The sequence below is a fragment of the Colossoma macropomum genome, unplaced genomic scaffold (genome assembly GCF_904425465.1).
Source record: "Colossoma macropomum unplaced genomic scaffold, Colossoma_macropomum, whole genome shotgun sequence".
Classification (NCBI taxonomy): domain Eukaryota; kingdom Metazoa; phylum Chordata; class Actinopteri; order Characiformes; family Serrasalmidae; genus Colossoma; species Colossoma macropomum.
In genome coordinates this window covers 26,678,834-26,694,795 of record NW_023494809.1, presented here as the reverse complement: position 1 = coordinate 26,694,795, position 15,962 = coordinate 26,678,834, and the positions used below count along the sequence as shown (strand labels likewise).

Below are 15,962 nucleotides of genomic sequence, written 5' to 3'. Positions count from 1 at the left end.
GTATAACAATCTAATTTACGACCCTAAACAACCAGTGAACCTGCACTTCTCAGGTTATAGAGGTAATGTTGATAATCATAAAATAGTGAGCATTCTGAAAAAAGAAGGGTTTTTAGACACTGGGGACTGTTTTGCCTCACAATGCCCTGCATGTACCTCTCCACCATGAATGAATTTTTGAAAACTTCTGTTTTCGGTTAAAATCTTAACTCAAAACTATGATAATACACTGGCTGTGTTTACATGCAAAGATTTTGGCCAATCTGATTGAATACATTCTGAGTATAGATTAAGACTGAGGTGTTTATGCTCACTCTACTCAACAATCGGATGGAAAATCTCTGTTTACATGCTCACAACAAGTAATCTGATCGAAAATTACACGCATGCGCAGAGTAACACTTAATGTAGACGTTACCATGACAACGAGCATCACGTGAGTTCAGTCAGAGTGAGATGAGCAGCAGTGAGCAGTGCTTGTGTTTTAAATTACTTTAAAATGATATCAGAGTCAGGAAAACGTCCTTCACATGTCCTTATTAAAGAAGGCCGAGAGGAAGACGTCGTGTTCTGAGACACATAAGCTGGACGTCCGTCCCACCGCCGTCTTTTAAAGATCAGAGCATAAACTTCGTCTCCTCTGCAGACCAGTTTCTGCTCCCGCCATGTTGAACGTTATAAACTTTCACTATGACGTGACGAACATGATCAGACCGGACTTAAACTTTCCAATAGGGAATGTAATCAGATACAGGCATTTACACAGATATTATTCTTCTATTTAATAGATTATTTACAGGATTACCCACCTCGATCACTGGATAGAAATTGTATTCCGAATGGCCTCATTAAGACTAACCTATTCTGATTGAGGTGTATACATGGACGTATTCTATTCCGATTGAGCTATTAGTCGGATTATTAACGGATTATTAAGATGCATGTAAACGTGGCTACTGTCTCAGACATCAGGCGTAACAATTTCATGTAATCATTTTCTGTGAGGAAGCTTTTACAGCTGGTTGTCTAGATGTCTGGTTCCTATCACCACCACTGTGAGCAATTCTGACTTGGCAAGTTTCTCTAGAACTGAGCATTTCACACCAAACCACTCTGAATGACATTTTAAAGACTGAATTACACACAATTTTTGAAAAATGGACTTCCTCTTAAGATTGTGGTGAGCACAGATTAAGATGAAGGTTATGGCAGTAAGTGGTTAAACATCAGTTAGACATCTAAATCATCAACAGCAAAGCTTTGGATTAGATTATCAACACTTGATCACATTTGTGGCCTCAGCCTGGACTAAAAAGCATTGCAGTGGTGAATCAGCGTTGTAGGCATGTGCCGATATAAACATTTTACATCATGACAACTCTGATAACACAGTTCACAGTGTTACCACACTATTGTATAAAATGTTTAAAGATAAACAAACTACATTCTCAATGTCATTTCTTAAACAGCAGTGCTGTGCAGGTGTTTATACACATACAATATGTACAATACATTTGTTTTGCAGTACTTTATAAATAGTGTTTGATCTGCTAATTTTCTACTAGCACCCTAATGGCCTTTTCCATGTTACATTAGCATCAAGCTAAAGTTTTAATGCTACAGACCTCTAGCCTACATACAGATGTTTAAAGTAGAGCTTGGATATATGATAATATTTATCATTATAAATTATCAAACAGTATGTCACAATATGCTTTTCATCATCAGTACAGTAGCTTGGACATCATCAGTACGTCTAGAACACTGACCAACTGCATGATTCATTACAAAGAGAGCATAATTAGTCCTGGTTATTTCGATTTAGTTCACTGTGGTATGTAAAATTTTGAATGAAAATAATTTCTGCTCATAGATTTTGATAGCATTTTTAAATGTGCAACATCATGATATTATATTTTTGTCATTGCTAAACCCTAATTTAAAGCTTTTAACACACATTTAGGTAACAAATTTTACTTTTGTATGTTCAAGTTTAACAGTGAATCCTTCAGTAATTACTTTCACTTAAAGCCTAATACTGCGTTTACATGTTAGCACTGAAAAAATGTTCCGTACTCGATAGCAGTACGGCGACATGCAGTGATGGAAACATTGCCATTATGACAGCATCAGCGGTGAAAATGTATGATTATTAAAGGAGAGCCTTAGCACTGTCGATTGATCATTTAAGGTGGGAAAAAAAAGGCAGTAAGATGCGCGGTGCTCTTTTTATTTTTTGTTGTTTAATACTGGCTGTGCCTGGACTTCAACAATGAGACACTAGGGCTGCCCACCGCTCCGGGCAAGTGTGCTCACTGCCCCCTAGTGTGTGTGTTCACTAGTGTGTATGTGGTGTTTCACTGCACAGATGGGGAAAAATGCAGAAGTGAAATTTCCTGTTGTGCGACTAATAAGGGTCTCTCAATCTGTATATCTTTTATTAAAAAACATAACATCTGGTTTATTCAATCGCCATGGTCAATGGCAAAAGGTGAAATCTGAACTCGTTTCACTGTCTGCTGACAGAAGCTGCTGTTGGTAGAATTTTCCATCAGTGAAAAAATTAAATATCTGGTTTAGGGCTGAACAATTTGGGAAAATATCTAATTGCAAGTTTTCGGACTAATATTGCGATTGCAATTTAAATTGTGATTATTTTCAACATATTTAGGTTCAGGCCTTTTTTTGCCAAGAAGACCAGCATATTGACCTTTTCTGGCTTGAGGCTTGAGTTCTGAATGTAGTGCACCCGACTTCCAGTAAAATTTTGTGCCTTTTACTTCATATACACATGCGCTCATGAGATCTTCAGTTTTTTCCTCCTCCAAGCCGGGTGGGACATGAGTTTTCACTTCTTTTCATGGTGGAAAAGTTCTGGGACCTCTCCTCACCTTGCTGTGCTGTGGATGCTTATCTGCACCACTGATTTGCTCAGAAGAGAGAATGTACAGTTGTGCACAAAAGCCTGGACTAGTCAAACGACACGGCGTTGATTTTCTGAGTAAAAATAAGCCCATATCCTCCACAGAGAACACATTTTAATGCTCTTTATTTGCTAAATTGAACAAACTGGAAAGAAAAAAATAAAATATCAATACATAAAACGTAATGTGGCCTGTGCAAAAATTATGGCACATTTGATATGCTATGGTTTTTTTCACTATAAATGGAAATTGTAGAAATTGTGCAGTAAAATTTGCCGAATTTTTTAAAGCTTGCTCACTGTAGAGGATTTATTAACTCATTTTCACTTTTGCATACGACTGTATCATGTGATCAGAGCAGAACAGTGTCTCCATTCTTGTGAAAGGAGAGCTGACCTGCATTTCAAAAGTTTTTGTGGTGGGACTTGTTTGACTAAAATCCAGTGACGGTATTTTGAAGCGTCCACAATAATGTTACCGTGCGTACAAAATATCGCGGTGCACCGATTTACAGACTACTGGCACATGTCTACACCACTGCCATTGCAATTTAGTCCAAGACCAGACTTAATCCAAGTACTGCCAACCAGTTGTTATTGTATTACCACTCATACTGTCTCTCCAGTCCTTCTTCATCAGTAGGATTCTGTTCCCTGCGTACGTTTGGCTCTTTGGTTTTGTGCTTCTTCCACGTCTCCACTTGAGCGGAGTTAACACGGTGTCCCCTCATGCAAGAAATGCACCGTCGTCATGGAATCACCCTTTGGAACGTAAGGCCTCGTCTGTAACAGAGCTGATGCGAACACCTCTGGCGGTAATGGGTTCCTAATGAGCTCTCCGTGGTGGAGAACCAAAGCTTCTGCTCTGTCTTTAGCCCTGAAGCATCGCTGCAGACGTTCCAGGGCTTTTCATCCCCAGCCTTGTGCTAGTTCTCTACACAGCATGGACAACGCTGTGCCTAATGCTTCCACGAGGCTGGCGTCAAGCCTGTCTTCTGTGTCCGACTCTCTGACCATCCATAAAAACAGCCAGGAGTCGAGAAATATTTACAAGGTCATAAGTACTGTGCTCGAAGCCGGGTCCGGTATAATACAAGTGCTGGACTGATAAAGAAATGTTTGGAAATGAAACATTTGTATCCTTCTATGTTTACATGTGGGGGAACAAACAAGTCGTAAGAGCTGGAATAACTTATCTGCAAACAGTGTAAATGTAAAACTGAATGTGTGATACATCAAAGCTGATGTAATCTTGTCCTCTTACACTCACCAAAGCATCTGTACTGACATTCTATCACTTAAAACACCTGCTGGTCCACTATACACTGAAATGTGGTACAAAAACACACTCACAACAGCATTTGGCATTACTAATCGTGTCCTGCTGGTAAAACGGTAAGTCCCAGCCTCTTCAGCATAGCAAAAAGCAAGAAGTTCGACAAATATTTGCAAAACTTATTTGTAGATGGGTTAAGAAAACTACAGGGCAATGCAGTGGACCCTTGTTTATGGCATTTCCTGTACAGCTGCTCCAAAAGAACAGAGTTTGTGTGTGCTTGTGAGTGAAAACGGCCTCACATTACGGTGGTCTCCGTCTGGAGGAAGGACTGGGCTCGGGAGTTGCGATGGAACTGCGCCACGTTGTCTGTGCCGTTTCTGGAAATGGACGAGCTGTGCAGTCGGTAGTCTCGGCCAATGTAACGCTTCAGACACACACTCCGCCACTTCCTCTTCAGCTCAGTCTGGACCTGCGGTGCACACACATTCATGACGCTCAGCGTCGGGATGCTGGAAAGGTCCAGATAATGACCGTCAAAAGTTTTTTGACGAGCAGTAGGGCTTTGCTATTCGAATAATATATTGGTTATTAAAAACAAATAATCGATTATTCAGAGTCACAACATTACCAACTAACTCTTATGCAGCTGTCAGCTTTTAAATTTAGCTTGAGGTTGTTTTATGCATTTGCTAACGTACAGTGAAGACAATAAAGATGATTAACTTAGGCAAAAATTCACTGCTTTAATGAACTTTCCTGCTAATACAAAAGATAAATAAAACGAATAATACAAAAGATTTTTCCTGTCAGAATTCAAAATCAAGGACGTGCAAAGTAGCAGCAATAAAATATAACAAAACTAAATCAGTTTTCCTTTAATCATGTAAATAAACAAATTTGAACTGTAAACAGTGCAGTCTGTGCTCTGTGCATTCTGCTGTCTGTCTACACTCAGCTGCAACTAAATTCTACAATCACAGGTCTTTATTGAAACGGAGGAAAGTCAGCGTCTCTGCGTGCTCTTGTGAGAGGCTCGCTTTTCACCGCTGCAGAGAAGGTAGGCTCTGATGGAGCGGATGGGAAAGTGGCGAACGTTTGTGGCAAACTTCTCTATGAACAGTTAGATTTGAACGACTTTGTGTAAACATTTCATTTCAGCGGTAACCCTTCGTCCGGCTCTCCTGTATGTTCATGTAGAACTCCCTCCTGAAACTGAGGAAAACCGTTTGTAAACATTCTCTAAGTTCGCCGAATTTGAACGCACCTGTGGCCTCGACGTTAAGACAACGGTGCAGTGTTTAAAACTGTAAACATTACTTGGAAAGTGAACAGGGTCGCTGAGAATAATAGTTACATGCTTCTCCATTAACAATTCAAGAGAACACGCATTTTAAAATAGATGTTAAAGCTCATACAGCTTTTAACATTAGTGTTAGCTAGCCAGATAGCTAGCACAACTGCCTAACCGAGCCGACATGTTTCCTCTTCAGATACTCCAACATGGAGGATGTGCTCCCGTGTCAGCATATAATACAAATAGCACAACTGACAACCTTTTTTTTCTGAATTTAGCGTGAAATGCTCCCACACTTTTGAGGATTTTGGTCTCAGGGCTGACACTGCGCTGTTGTTAACTCGCCAGTAAGCGGTAATGTCGAAATATTCCTAGCGAGCACGAAAAAGACGCATAATGACGTCACCAACTAATTTGGTCGTTGATTTTAGTCGATTAAGTCGAATAATCATTGCACCCCTAACAAGCAGTATGTTTTACTTATTTTCCAATGTGCTAAGTTTGGCAAATAAACAGAAACTGCACTAAAATTAGCAGAAAAATGCCATATTTAAGTTCCATGTAGGGGAAGTGTTCTTATATTAACACAGAAAGTCAGCAAAACATGTAAAACAAGTAAGTTTAAAGTTTTGCACACGGCTGTTTTAGCCATGGAACTCCAGTTCAATGCTAAAGAAGCAAACTTTAAAGACCAAACCAGGTCAGGAACATTATGTAAATTTAAACCTAGTCTTCACTCTTAAAAAAAGATGTTTCCTCAAAGGTTCTTTAGTAAGGAAAGTGGTTCTGTATAGAACCATGAACACTCAAAGAACCATTTGCATGCTTAAAGGCTTCTTTGCATCATTAAAGCATTCTCAGATTGATGGAAAATATGCATGAATGTGCTATAAGTGGGTCTATGCAGCACCTAAAAGGGCTCTTCAATTGTTACAGTGTCAAGCTTGTAACACTAGAAGAACCCTTTTGGGTGCTATATAGAATGCTTTTCAAAAAGGTTCTATATAGAACCATCTAAAGCATACTCTCCATCAGTCTGAGAAACCAAAGGATGCAAAGGACCCTTTAATCATGCAAAGGGTTCTTTGAGTGTTCATGGTTCTATATAGATCTATTTTCTCAACTAAAGAACCCTTGAAGAACCACTGAGAGTGTTCATATGACCCTTTAATGAACTTAAAGTGTTGAAGTATTAGTTCTTCTAGTAATTTTTCTACTTGATTGACAAGTAAGAAGTAAATTTACCTTTACTTGCAACATTTTCAAGGAAGTATAAGGGTCCCCAAATTTTTGTATATGTGAATAAAAATGTTGGATAAATTGTTCCATCAAATATAGACTTCAGTTTTGCTCCTGGGAGACTTTTCAGAAAGCGATACTCACCTCACTGTTCAGAAAGCAGTACAAAATGGCAACAACCAATCCCTGTGAAAAGAGCATCGAGACACAGACTTCAGGAAACGAAATGAAAGCTATAACCAGCAATCCTGAATGGCGCATTCAATCGTCGTACCTGGAACGAGCCGAGGCAGAGGTCAAAGAATATTTTGTAGCTTTGAAACGTGTCGCTTTCACTCTCCTCTCTCATGTACACAAACACAATGTAGTTAACCCCAAAAAGTGGGATCAACAACAGCGTCGACTTCGCCAGCCTCCTGCAACAAGACGGAAAGAGAGAAATGGGGATTCAATAAGAAAACTCGGGGGGGAGTCTTCACCTATTGTGCAAACAAACCGAAAAACCAACAGCAGTGTTTCTCACTGAAGCGCTCACAGTTTTGCACTTACAATCACATTTCTCGCAAGGAATGAAATTCCGATTATGGAAAAATGGAAAAACAGTATTCCTGAAGAATGCCAAGGAAGAGCAACACTACTCCTCATGCATTAGTGACAGTCAGGGCGATTGCTCAGAGGGGCACGAATACACAAATAAATATTTCAGCAGCCAGAAACTCAAACACATTCAGTAATTTACGACGGAAAATGGAAAAGTCTGATGAAACATGGTCCAGCAATCTCCGTTCACCTGTCAGAGCAGGACAGCATAACTGTTGGAGAAAAAATGTGGGGACAGCTAAGGACGTTTCTATGTGCGTTTGTGTGAAGAGAGAGAGAGAGCGAGAGAAATAACTATGCGCAGTGGCGTCTCTGGCACAGAAAGCCTGGTGGGGCACAATAAACTGTGGGGGCAGCAGCCGACTCGTCACTGAAGCTACGCACAAACCTGATCCAAGCACAAACACACTCCATCAATGAAATCACTAAGTCACAAATGAACGTAACGCAGGAATGGAAGCGGAGAACATGAGTGATGATAACGACGTTAGATCTCATAAAACCTTGTTAAGCAGCATCACATTACAAATCCAAAGTTATCTATCAGTAAACGATCACTGTGGTCAGCAACTACACATCCAAAGCAAAATATGAGAGCAGGGAAACACGCTTTCCGGGCATTAGGAATAACACGCCTTGTAATAATGCAGAATGACTCGTCATTGACGGTCACTGTTTGAAAAGACAAGATGCACAACAATCTTTCATCTGGGCAAACTTGTCAAAAACTTTTCTCTGAAAGTCCACCAATCCATGAATCAATTTAAGTGATAGCACAGCAAGGGTAGACAAGAAAAGCAGGAGAGTGTTTTTAGCTACACTCACAGTTAGCCATGTTTTTCTCTTGAACCTCTCAGGACTGAAGGAGCAGTTTTTGTCTTTTCCAGACTAAATGATATTGAAATCCTCTGGCTGGTGTGTCCCAAAGGTTTAATCTCTAATTTCTGCTCTAAAGGCAGGGAACCAAATTTTACTATTATTACATTTTCATCTTGACTCATTATGTTGCCTTGCTGTTATGAGTGGCTACCACAACTGACGAGAAACAATGGCTAGCTGAGTAGCAACGCCCGTACCGTGAACTACGTTACTAAATGTCTGGACGTATATAAATTCATTTTTTTCTATTGGCTGCTCTCAGCACGGGGCCAACGTGATCAGGCCCCACAGCTGGTAACTGAAAACATGTTGAACATGTGCAGAGTGTTTTTTAACTGCTCACTTGGTTAGACGAACACTAACGGGCCCCACGCTCTCCAAACGAAGACTGCTAGGAGAAATAGGTTGCCTACTGGCATTTACACAACAGGTACAGGAAGGTATCTGGAATGTATTGGACAGCCCTATCATAGTCATATGTATTAAACGCACAACAATGTTAGTTACGAAGAAAAAAAAATATATATATTAGTTGTTATACTTAATTATTGATCACGTCATGCACTGTTCCACAGCGACATCTGGTGGGGCCAAGCCCCTAATGTAGAGATGCTACTGACTGTGTGCATCTTCAGTACTCTACCTGTATTGAGACTGGTCATTCCCTCCTACATCAGGACACCTGAGCTTCTGCACCAAGATCCGAATGATGCTGATAAACAGAATAAAGTTGATCTGAGGAGAGAGAGAAATAATTTAAAAGATACGTTCATCAAAACAATCAAATTTTCCCAGTGTTCCCCTAAACACTAATGTTGTTATGCTTCTCACAAGTAATAGACGCTATTATCCTGATAGTTAGCACTGAGCAAACCGAATGCCTCAAGCTGCAGTCGCACTGGACCGTTGCCTCGCTATTTTTATTGCCAGCATGGACTAAAAACCATATTATAATGAGCGGTCATGATGTGATGTGGTTTAGGAGGGAATTAATAATTCAGTGAAAAGCAAACATTAGCTAGCTAACATTAGCTAGTTGGTTTTTTGCAAATGTGAATGAGAAGCAACATTATGTTGACTGAGGAGCTGCTTTTTTATTATTTCTTCAGAAAGAACAGACCTCACACTTCTGAGGTTTGCAAATTTGCAGATTTAGGTTCGCCTAGATTTTTTATAAAGGAGGAGGAGACAGCATCAGTGTGAAGTTCACAGTTGAATGCTGGGAGACGACTCGCATCAAGTGGCTGATTCTTTTGTAAATTAAGACAAAACAAATGGGCAGATTTTATGACAGTGTAGCTGAAAATTCATCATTATTCTCTTGGTTTGTCACAGGACCCCCTCTTGGATCTCTGGCTTGGAGCATTCCAACTTTGTCCCCTCATTACCCCCAACACCTATTGGTTGTTGTATTAATTTGGTTCAGTGGCTTTTTTGTGTAATACTTTGCTGTTTTTCCAAGCATGTCTTGTTATTTCTTCTGATTTTTGACTTTTTCTTGTATTTGATTTTTGAGCTGACCTTGTTTGTTTATGATCGGTCGATGGATTTGCCTGCATTTAGCTGGTCTGCCCATCCTATTATTCCTGCCTCTCAAAATTCACCCAGTGAAACTATTTATCGATATAGTGTTTTTTGTTTTTTTTAATAACAAACGTGCTATTTTTGTTCATTAGTTCCTTGGAAGGTAGACTAATTACTGAAAATAAAATATATATAATATTGCTAACTTGGCTAATTTTGGAGGGAAACACTGCTACCAAATGAAGAGCCATTTTGGAGCCAAAAGAGCCAGATCTTCTATGCGAGCTGACCCAAATGATCTGAATTACTGAAAAGAGCCAGAATGCCCATCACTAACATACATATTATCCAGAACAAAGTGAAAACAAGCTGTTTTCTGTGCATTATTTGAGGAAAACACTACAATTTATGCATATGTTTTTGAAATGTTACTGTAGCTCTCAGTTAAGCGTGTGTAGATCTGTTCTCATTCAAAGAGAGAGCAGCCTAGTCTTATATGACTGGACATAACTGCCTGGGTGTGGTGTCAAGATGGCCGTAGAGTGGACATGACTTTCCAATAAGTGAAATGTATCTCTACTTTCTTCATGGTTCTATATAGCACCAAAAACGGTTATACTATTGTTACAAGCTTGACATTATAACAATATCAGAACATTTCTGGTGTTATATAGAACCATTTTCAAAAAAACCCTACGTAGAACCATATACAACACATTCTCCATCAGACTGATGAACCACTTCACCATGCAAAGAACAATTTAAGCATGAACTGGTTCTATATAGAACTCATGGTTCTAAATAAAGCTACTGCCTTTACTCAAGAACCCCTGAAGAACCATCTTTTAAGTGTGTATAGTAATAGTAATTTTCCACCCCAAGCATATTTTACATAAACATGGACAAACGTATGTTGCATAGCTAAAAACAATAACTGTAGGAACCTTACAGGCTGAATTTTGTCCATACTGTAGTCCATTTTTATAGATAACTGTATGTCCATACAGTGCCAGAACACACTTTTCACCAGCCTGCTTTGTTAAAGCTGGATAAATGCATGATCCTCCCTTCAGTTTGGCCTTATTATCATTTTAATATCAAACGAAAGTAGTAGCCTGAAGGTTTAGAGGACTTTGTGTGATGTCATTGCAATTATTTTCCCTCACAGGGCATTTCACAACGATTTGCCCCAAAGAGCTTCTCCTGATGTCTTGTCAAGGGTTGTTTGACCAGGACTTGTACAGATAAGTAGGGTAAAGCATGCAACACAGCTCTGCTGTATGTAGCATGTCACTATTGATCATCTCAGACTTTGCTGCCTTGACAGCATCTACTGAGATAGAAATAAACAAAGGGAAGCCCAACCGATATATCAGCTGCCTGGTTGTATCTGCAGATGTTGTCAAACCATGGTTTTATCAGTATCTGCAAAAACATCACTGATAATAAGCTGATAATTAGCGACTTTTTCTCTGAGAGAGTGAAACATTCAGTGTATATAATGTACTCCCTGTTTAACTGTGTAACAGCAAACTAGTAAATTTGACTAGAAAACAGTATCAGGGGAGTACAATATATCCATATTAGGAATGTAAATGATTGACCGATTAGCTGTTAACCCCAGGATTATTAAAGTTCCAGGATTATTACATACTAAGGCTTATTACTCAGTAACTACAGGGACTTTAATGCAAACTGGCTGAGTTATTCTTAGGTTCTGTAAGTGTGTAGGGTCCTGACCGTTTAAGGGGTTAAACACTAAATGACTGTGTGACTAATGGTTAAAAATTGGTTGACAAAGGTTACAGATCGTAAATCCATGCAGGTTAATCTTGAGACCAAAACATAAAGTCACATGCAAATGTTTAGGCACCCCACTCAAATTCCACAGATTTTCTAAGTGAAAATAAGTTAAGACATGTCCTACAGAGAACACACTTCAGCACATGAGTATGTTTACATGCACTTAATAATCCAACAACTGCTGAAAATCAGATTTTGTCAGTAATCTGATAAACACGTTTACATGCACTTCAGTAGTCAGATAATGGGGAAACTCCAGGTTTACATGTGTCAGACATTAATCAGATTTCTGCTTTGCGACTGGCCAATAAACTCACAGCAGAAGACGTGGCGTAATGTTAAACTCAAACTTCATGCTGTGGCTTTTTAAAAAAAAACATTGTGCACTTTACCTAAAAAATATGAACATATATCATCTAGAAGATGAAGAATATTTCAATTCTTTTGGTCAAGCATGTATTTGATTTCAGTGTCGCTCCAAAAGTGTTTTGCTGCTTCTTGTGGCGACGCTGCTCACTTATTTCCAGTACCGCAGTCTGTTTACAAACATGTGCAGACTGAGAAAGCAGAAAGAAATCAGAGTAAGAGTTTACATGCACTGAGAAATCTGATTACTGAAAATCCAGCTCTCTTTATCAGAGCATGCTGTTTACATGACCATTTGAATAATCAGATAACCGCAGAAATCCGACTGTGATCGGACTGCTGAGTGCATGTAAACACACTCACTGTTTTTCATTTGCTGAATTGAACATATTGGAAAAAAAAACAAATAAACTCAGTGTGGCCTGTGTAAAAGTTATGGAAAATTTTATGCTGTATGTTTAATTTTTTCCAATAAATAGAAATTGAAGTAAAAATGTATAAAATTAGCAGAACATGCCACATTTTATGCCTGTAGAGGATGTGTTAACCTGTTTTCATGTAGAAAGCCAACAAAACAATGTAATTTGACCAGGGCATGTTCATTTCCATACAACTGTACATGTACAAAGTATGACCTGTGAATAACTTTTCAAAGTGCATGAAAACTGAGGCTGTATTTCATAATTACTCTTTTGATGTAAAGTGGGCGGGCCTAATTGTGCATCACGCATATGTAAGCAGTATCCTCTCCAATCACAAGGCTGATGTGTTTTTTCCTGCACACAGCTTTAACAGAACTGTCTTCCCCTACGGTCTCCTTCCCTCTGTTAGAGTCAGAGAAACTTACCGAGAGACAGCTAACGATGAGAAAAAGCTAACCTAGCAAGCATGACATAACAAGCTAGCTCATCTGTCTGTCTGCCTGTTGTCGGGTTATTTATTCGTCTGTCCATCTGTTTGTTCATCCATTCGTTCATTACTCCGTTTGTTGAAATGGCCATGCTGGTATCTCCCTTGATGCACATCCAGCAGTAAAGTAAACAAGAACTTTACCTTTTTTATCTTTTCTGCTTTAGCAGAGTTGCAGGCTAAGCCTCTTGGACTGAGGGCTGTTGTGTCATGCACACTCATCATAATATTAGGACCATGCTCAGGCTATCAGTTCTCAGATAGGTCAGATCAAAGGTTTTTAGGCCATGTTTTATTATATTTCCATCTTGTATTTTTTCCATTTAAACTCTGCTGGATGTTTAATATAACAGTCAACTTCAGTATCATTCAAGCATTTGTAATATTTTACAGTGCGTTTCTTGGGACTTGGGATCCCTTGGGATTTTATTTTGATTTCCAGTAAACAACAGCTTCAAGTTGAGGAACATTTTTGAACTGGGGTGGTGCAACAGGCGATTGATTCTTCTAGACAGGTTTACTAAGAATGAAGCGTGCGGATAAAAATAGTGGTGTTTGGGACCACACAACAATGAACAATGAGGACAACAGCAGCAATAAACAATATCAAAAGTAAACATCCACAAGCGATAAGACAAGCAAATATTCCATCCTGTTCTCAGAGAGAAAGTTTGATGCACGGCAGTGAGAGGAAATCAGTCAGAAAGACGTGGTGGACAGCCATGGATTTCAACAGCTACAGAGGTACAACCCCGTTTGCAAGAAAGTTGGGACACTGTGCAAAATGTAAATAAAAACAGAACGCAATGATATGCAAATCAATTAAACACTATAATTGAGAATAGTACAAAGACAACATATCAAATATCGAATGTGAGAAATTCTATTGGTTTTGAGAAATAAATGCCCATTATAAATTTGATGCAAGCAACACGTTTCAAAAAAGTTGGGACGGGGGCATGTTTACCACTGTGTTTCATCCTCTTTTAACAACACTCTGTAAGCGTTTGGGAGCTGAGGAGACACTGCTGTAGTTTTGAAAGTGAAATGTTTTCCCCTTCTTGCTTGATATAGGATTTCAGCTGCTCACCAGTTTGTGCTCTCCTTTGTCATATTTTTAATTTCATAATGCACCAAATATTTTCAATGAGTTGACTGCCGACAGTTTTTACTTTGCAGCCATGCTGTTATAATTTGTGTAGAACGTGGTTTTTCATTGTCTTGCTGAAATAAGCAAGGCCTTCTCTGAAAAAGACGTCGTCTGGACGGCAGCATATGTTGCTCCAGAACCTGTACATGTAGTTCAGCATTAATGTTGCCTTCGCAGATCACCCATGCCATGTGCACTAATGCTTCCCAAATCCATCCCAAGTGCTGGCTTTTGAACTGTGCGTTGATAGCAAGCTGGTCCCTCTCTTCTTCAGCCCGGCGTCCATGATTTCCAAAAGAAATTTTAATTTTGATTTAATAGGCCTATTGCAGGACACTTTTCCACTATCTATCTATTTTAGAACTGATATTTTGATGGGTTGCGTCCTTGATTTTGGGCTTGCTCATTAACAATTAATCAGCAACTAATGATAATTGGTTATCGGGCAAAAGAATAAAGAAACCTATGCATGGGAATAACATGTTACAACAGACAAAAACATTTTTCTATGTAGAGAACTGATAAAAGAAGAAAAATAAGAGGTAATCAATGGAAATCTGGAAACAATTTTGGTTCCCCCAGTGCTACAACATTTACATTATTAAAGACTTTTGTATGTTGTTTATTTGAGTTTAGGAAACATAACTATTGAGAACTGACAATCATATCTGTCAGTAATGCGCTTTTAAACGAAAACTACTGGAGTAAAATCTAAAATCTAAATTATTAACATAGCCACAAGCAGTGGCCAAGTAATCTGCAGGATCCAAGCTGTCTTACGCAAGAAGGCCCAACACTGCAATTATGGCTAGGGTATTCCTGTGAAGTTTTGTAGATACATATCAAGTTTTGTGGTGACTGTCCAGTTCTATGGCTGTCAAATACCTGGTGAAATCTGATTGGCCGATGGCAGCCAAGGTTTTTTCCATGACATCAGCATCATAGAACCTGAGGCCGGATGGCACATAAAGGCAGTGTGCCAAATTTAATGCAAGTCGGCCAACCTTTGGTTAAGTGTGTGTGTGTTATAGCACCACCTAGCAATGTTGTTGTACCAGTATTTAAAGATGTTTCTTTGTTTGATTTGCAAATTTTCTCCCCTCAGGTACATGCCTGAGTAGTTTTGCAACAATCGGTCTACATTCAGTTTCTGAGTTAGAGTTGTATTTGTGTGAGTTATGTAATGTAAGCTCCACCCCTATTTTTGAGTGGTACAGTTTTAAAATTGCAACTTTTTGTTTGACAATTACTGTCACTGTATTGGGCTCATCTCTCGGCTCATCTCTCGACCAAAATATAAATGTACACACTGAAAAGCGGCTAGCAACGGTTGCTAAGCAGTGATTGGAGGACTGAGGAAAATGGGGCGGGTCTTGAGATGATTCTGATAGCCTCAGAGCCAGATGTTGGCAGACCAGTCGCACCGGTTTGTGTTCTATACTGCATCCTGTACTGTATGATACTGATGAAGAGCAGCATGCAGTATACAGTATATACTGAGGCAGTATGCAGTATACAGTACACAGGATGCTATTCATTTTAATAAATAAAAGAAAAACAAGAAGAAGAAAAAGAAAAATCCTAAAAATTACAATAGGGTTCCAGCATTTCATGCTCGGACCCCTAAATATACAATTGTCTTGGCTGACCAAAGGATATTATTGGTCGTCGTGAGCCCCTTAAACCTTGAAGTCAGTATCAGGATCGGCCAGAAAATGTTTATACTGGTCAAGCCCTAAAACAAACAGAACAGGATCTGCTTTGCTTTGGCTCAGGATGAGTCCAACAGGACGAGTGTGGGAGTTATGTGTAACATTCTGCGCCGGGCACTATGAGAGATGTGCCTCTGAAAGAGGTTAACGACTTGGATTACTTGAAGTGCATATTTTACCCAGAAGCAGGAAACCAGCACGTCTTCTTCCCCACTCAACCTGTTCAAGAGAAATGGGTCTGTTCTGACCTGGATTTGCAGAGACACTGCTGTCAAACTCACCCC

At 39.4% G+C, this 15,962-nt stretch overlaps 1 protein-coding gene across 1 annotated transcript in view; it reads right to left on the bottom strand.

Moving 5' to 3' along the window:
* Window positions 1-1,064: 1,064 nt before the first annotated feature.
* The window catches only part of vipr2 (vasoactive intestinal peptide receptor 2), a 67,058-nt gene continuing 52,160 nt past the window's right edge, over window positions 1,065-15,962 (bottom strand). Inside the window, exons 10-13 of the mRNA XM_036558588.1 lie at window positions 8,858-8,949; window positions 7,010-7,151; window positions 6,880-6,921; window positions 1,065-4,671 (exon numbers count right to left, since the gene is read on the bottom strand). Of these exons, the coding sequence (XP_036414481.1) occupies window positions 4,498-4,671; window positions 6,880-6,921; window positions 7,010-7,151; window positions 8,858-8,949 (450 nt within the window). The 3' untranslated portion in view covers window positions 1,065-4,497. The remainder of the gene's footprint in view (window positions 4,672-6,879; window positions 6,922-7,009; window positions 7,152-8,857; window positions 8,950-15,962) is intronic.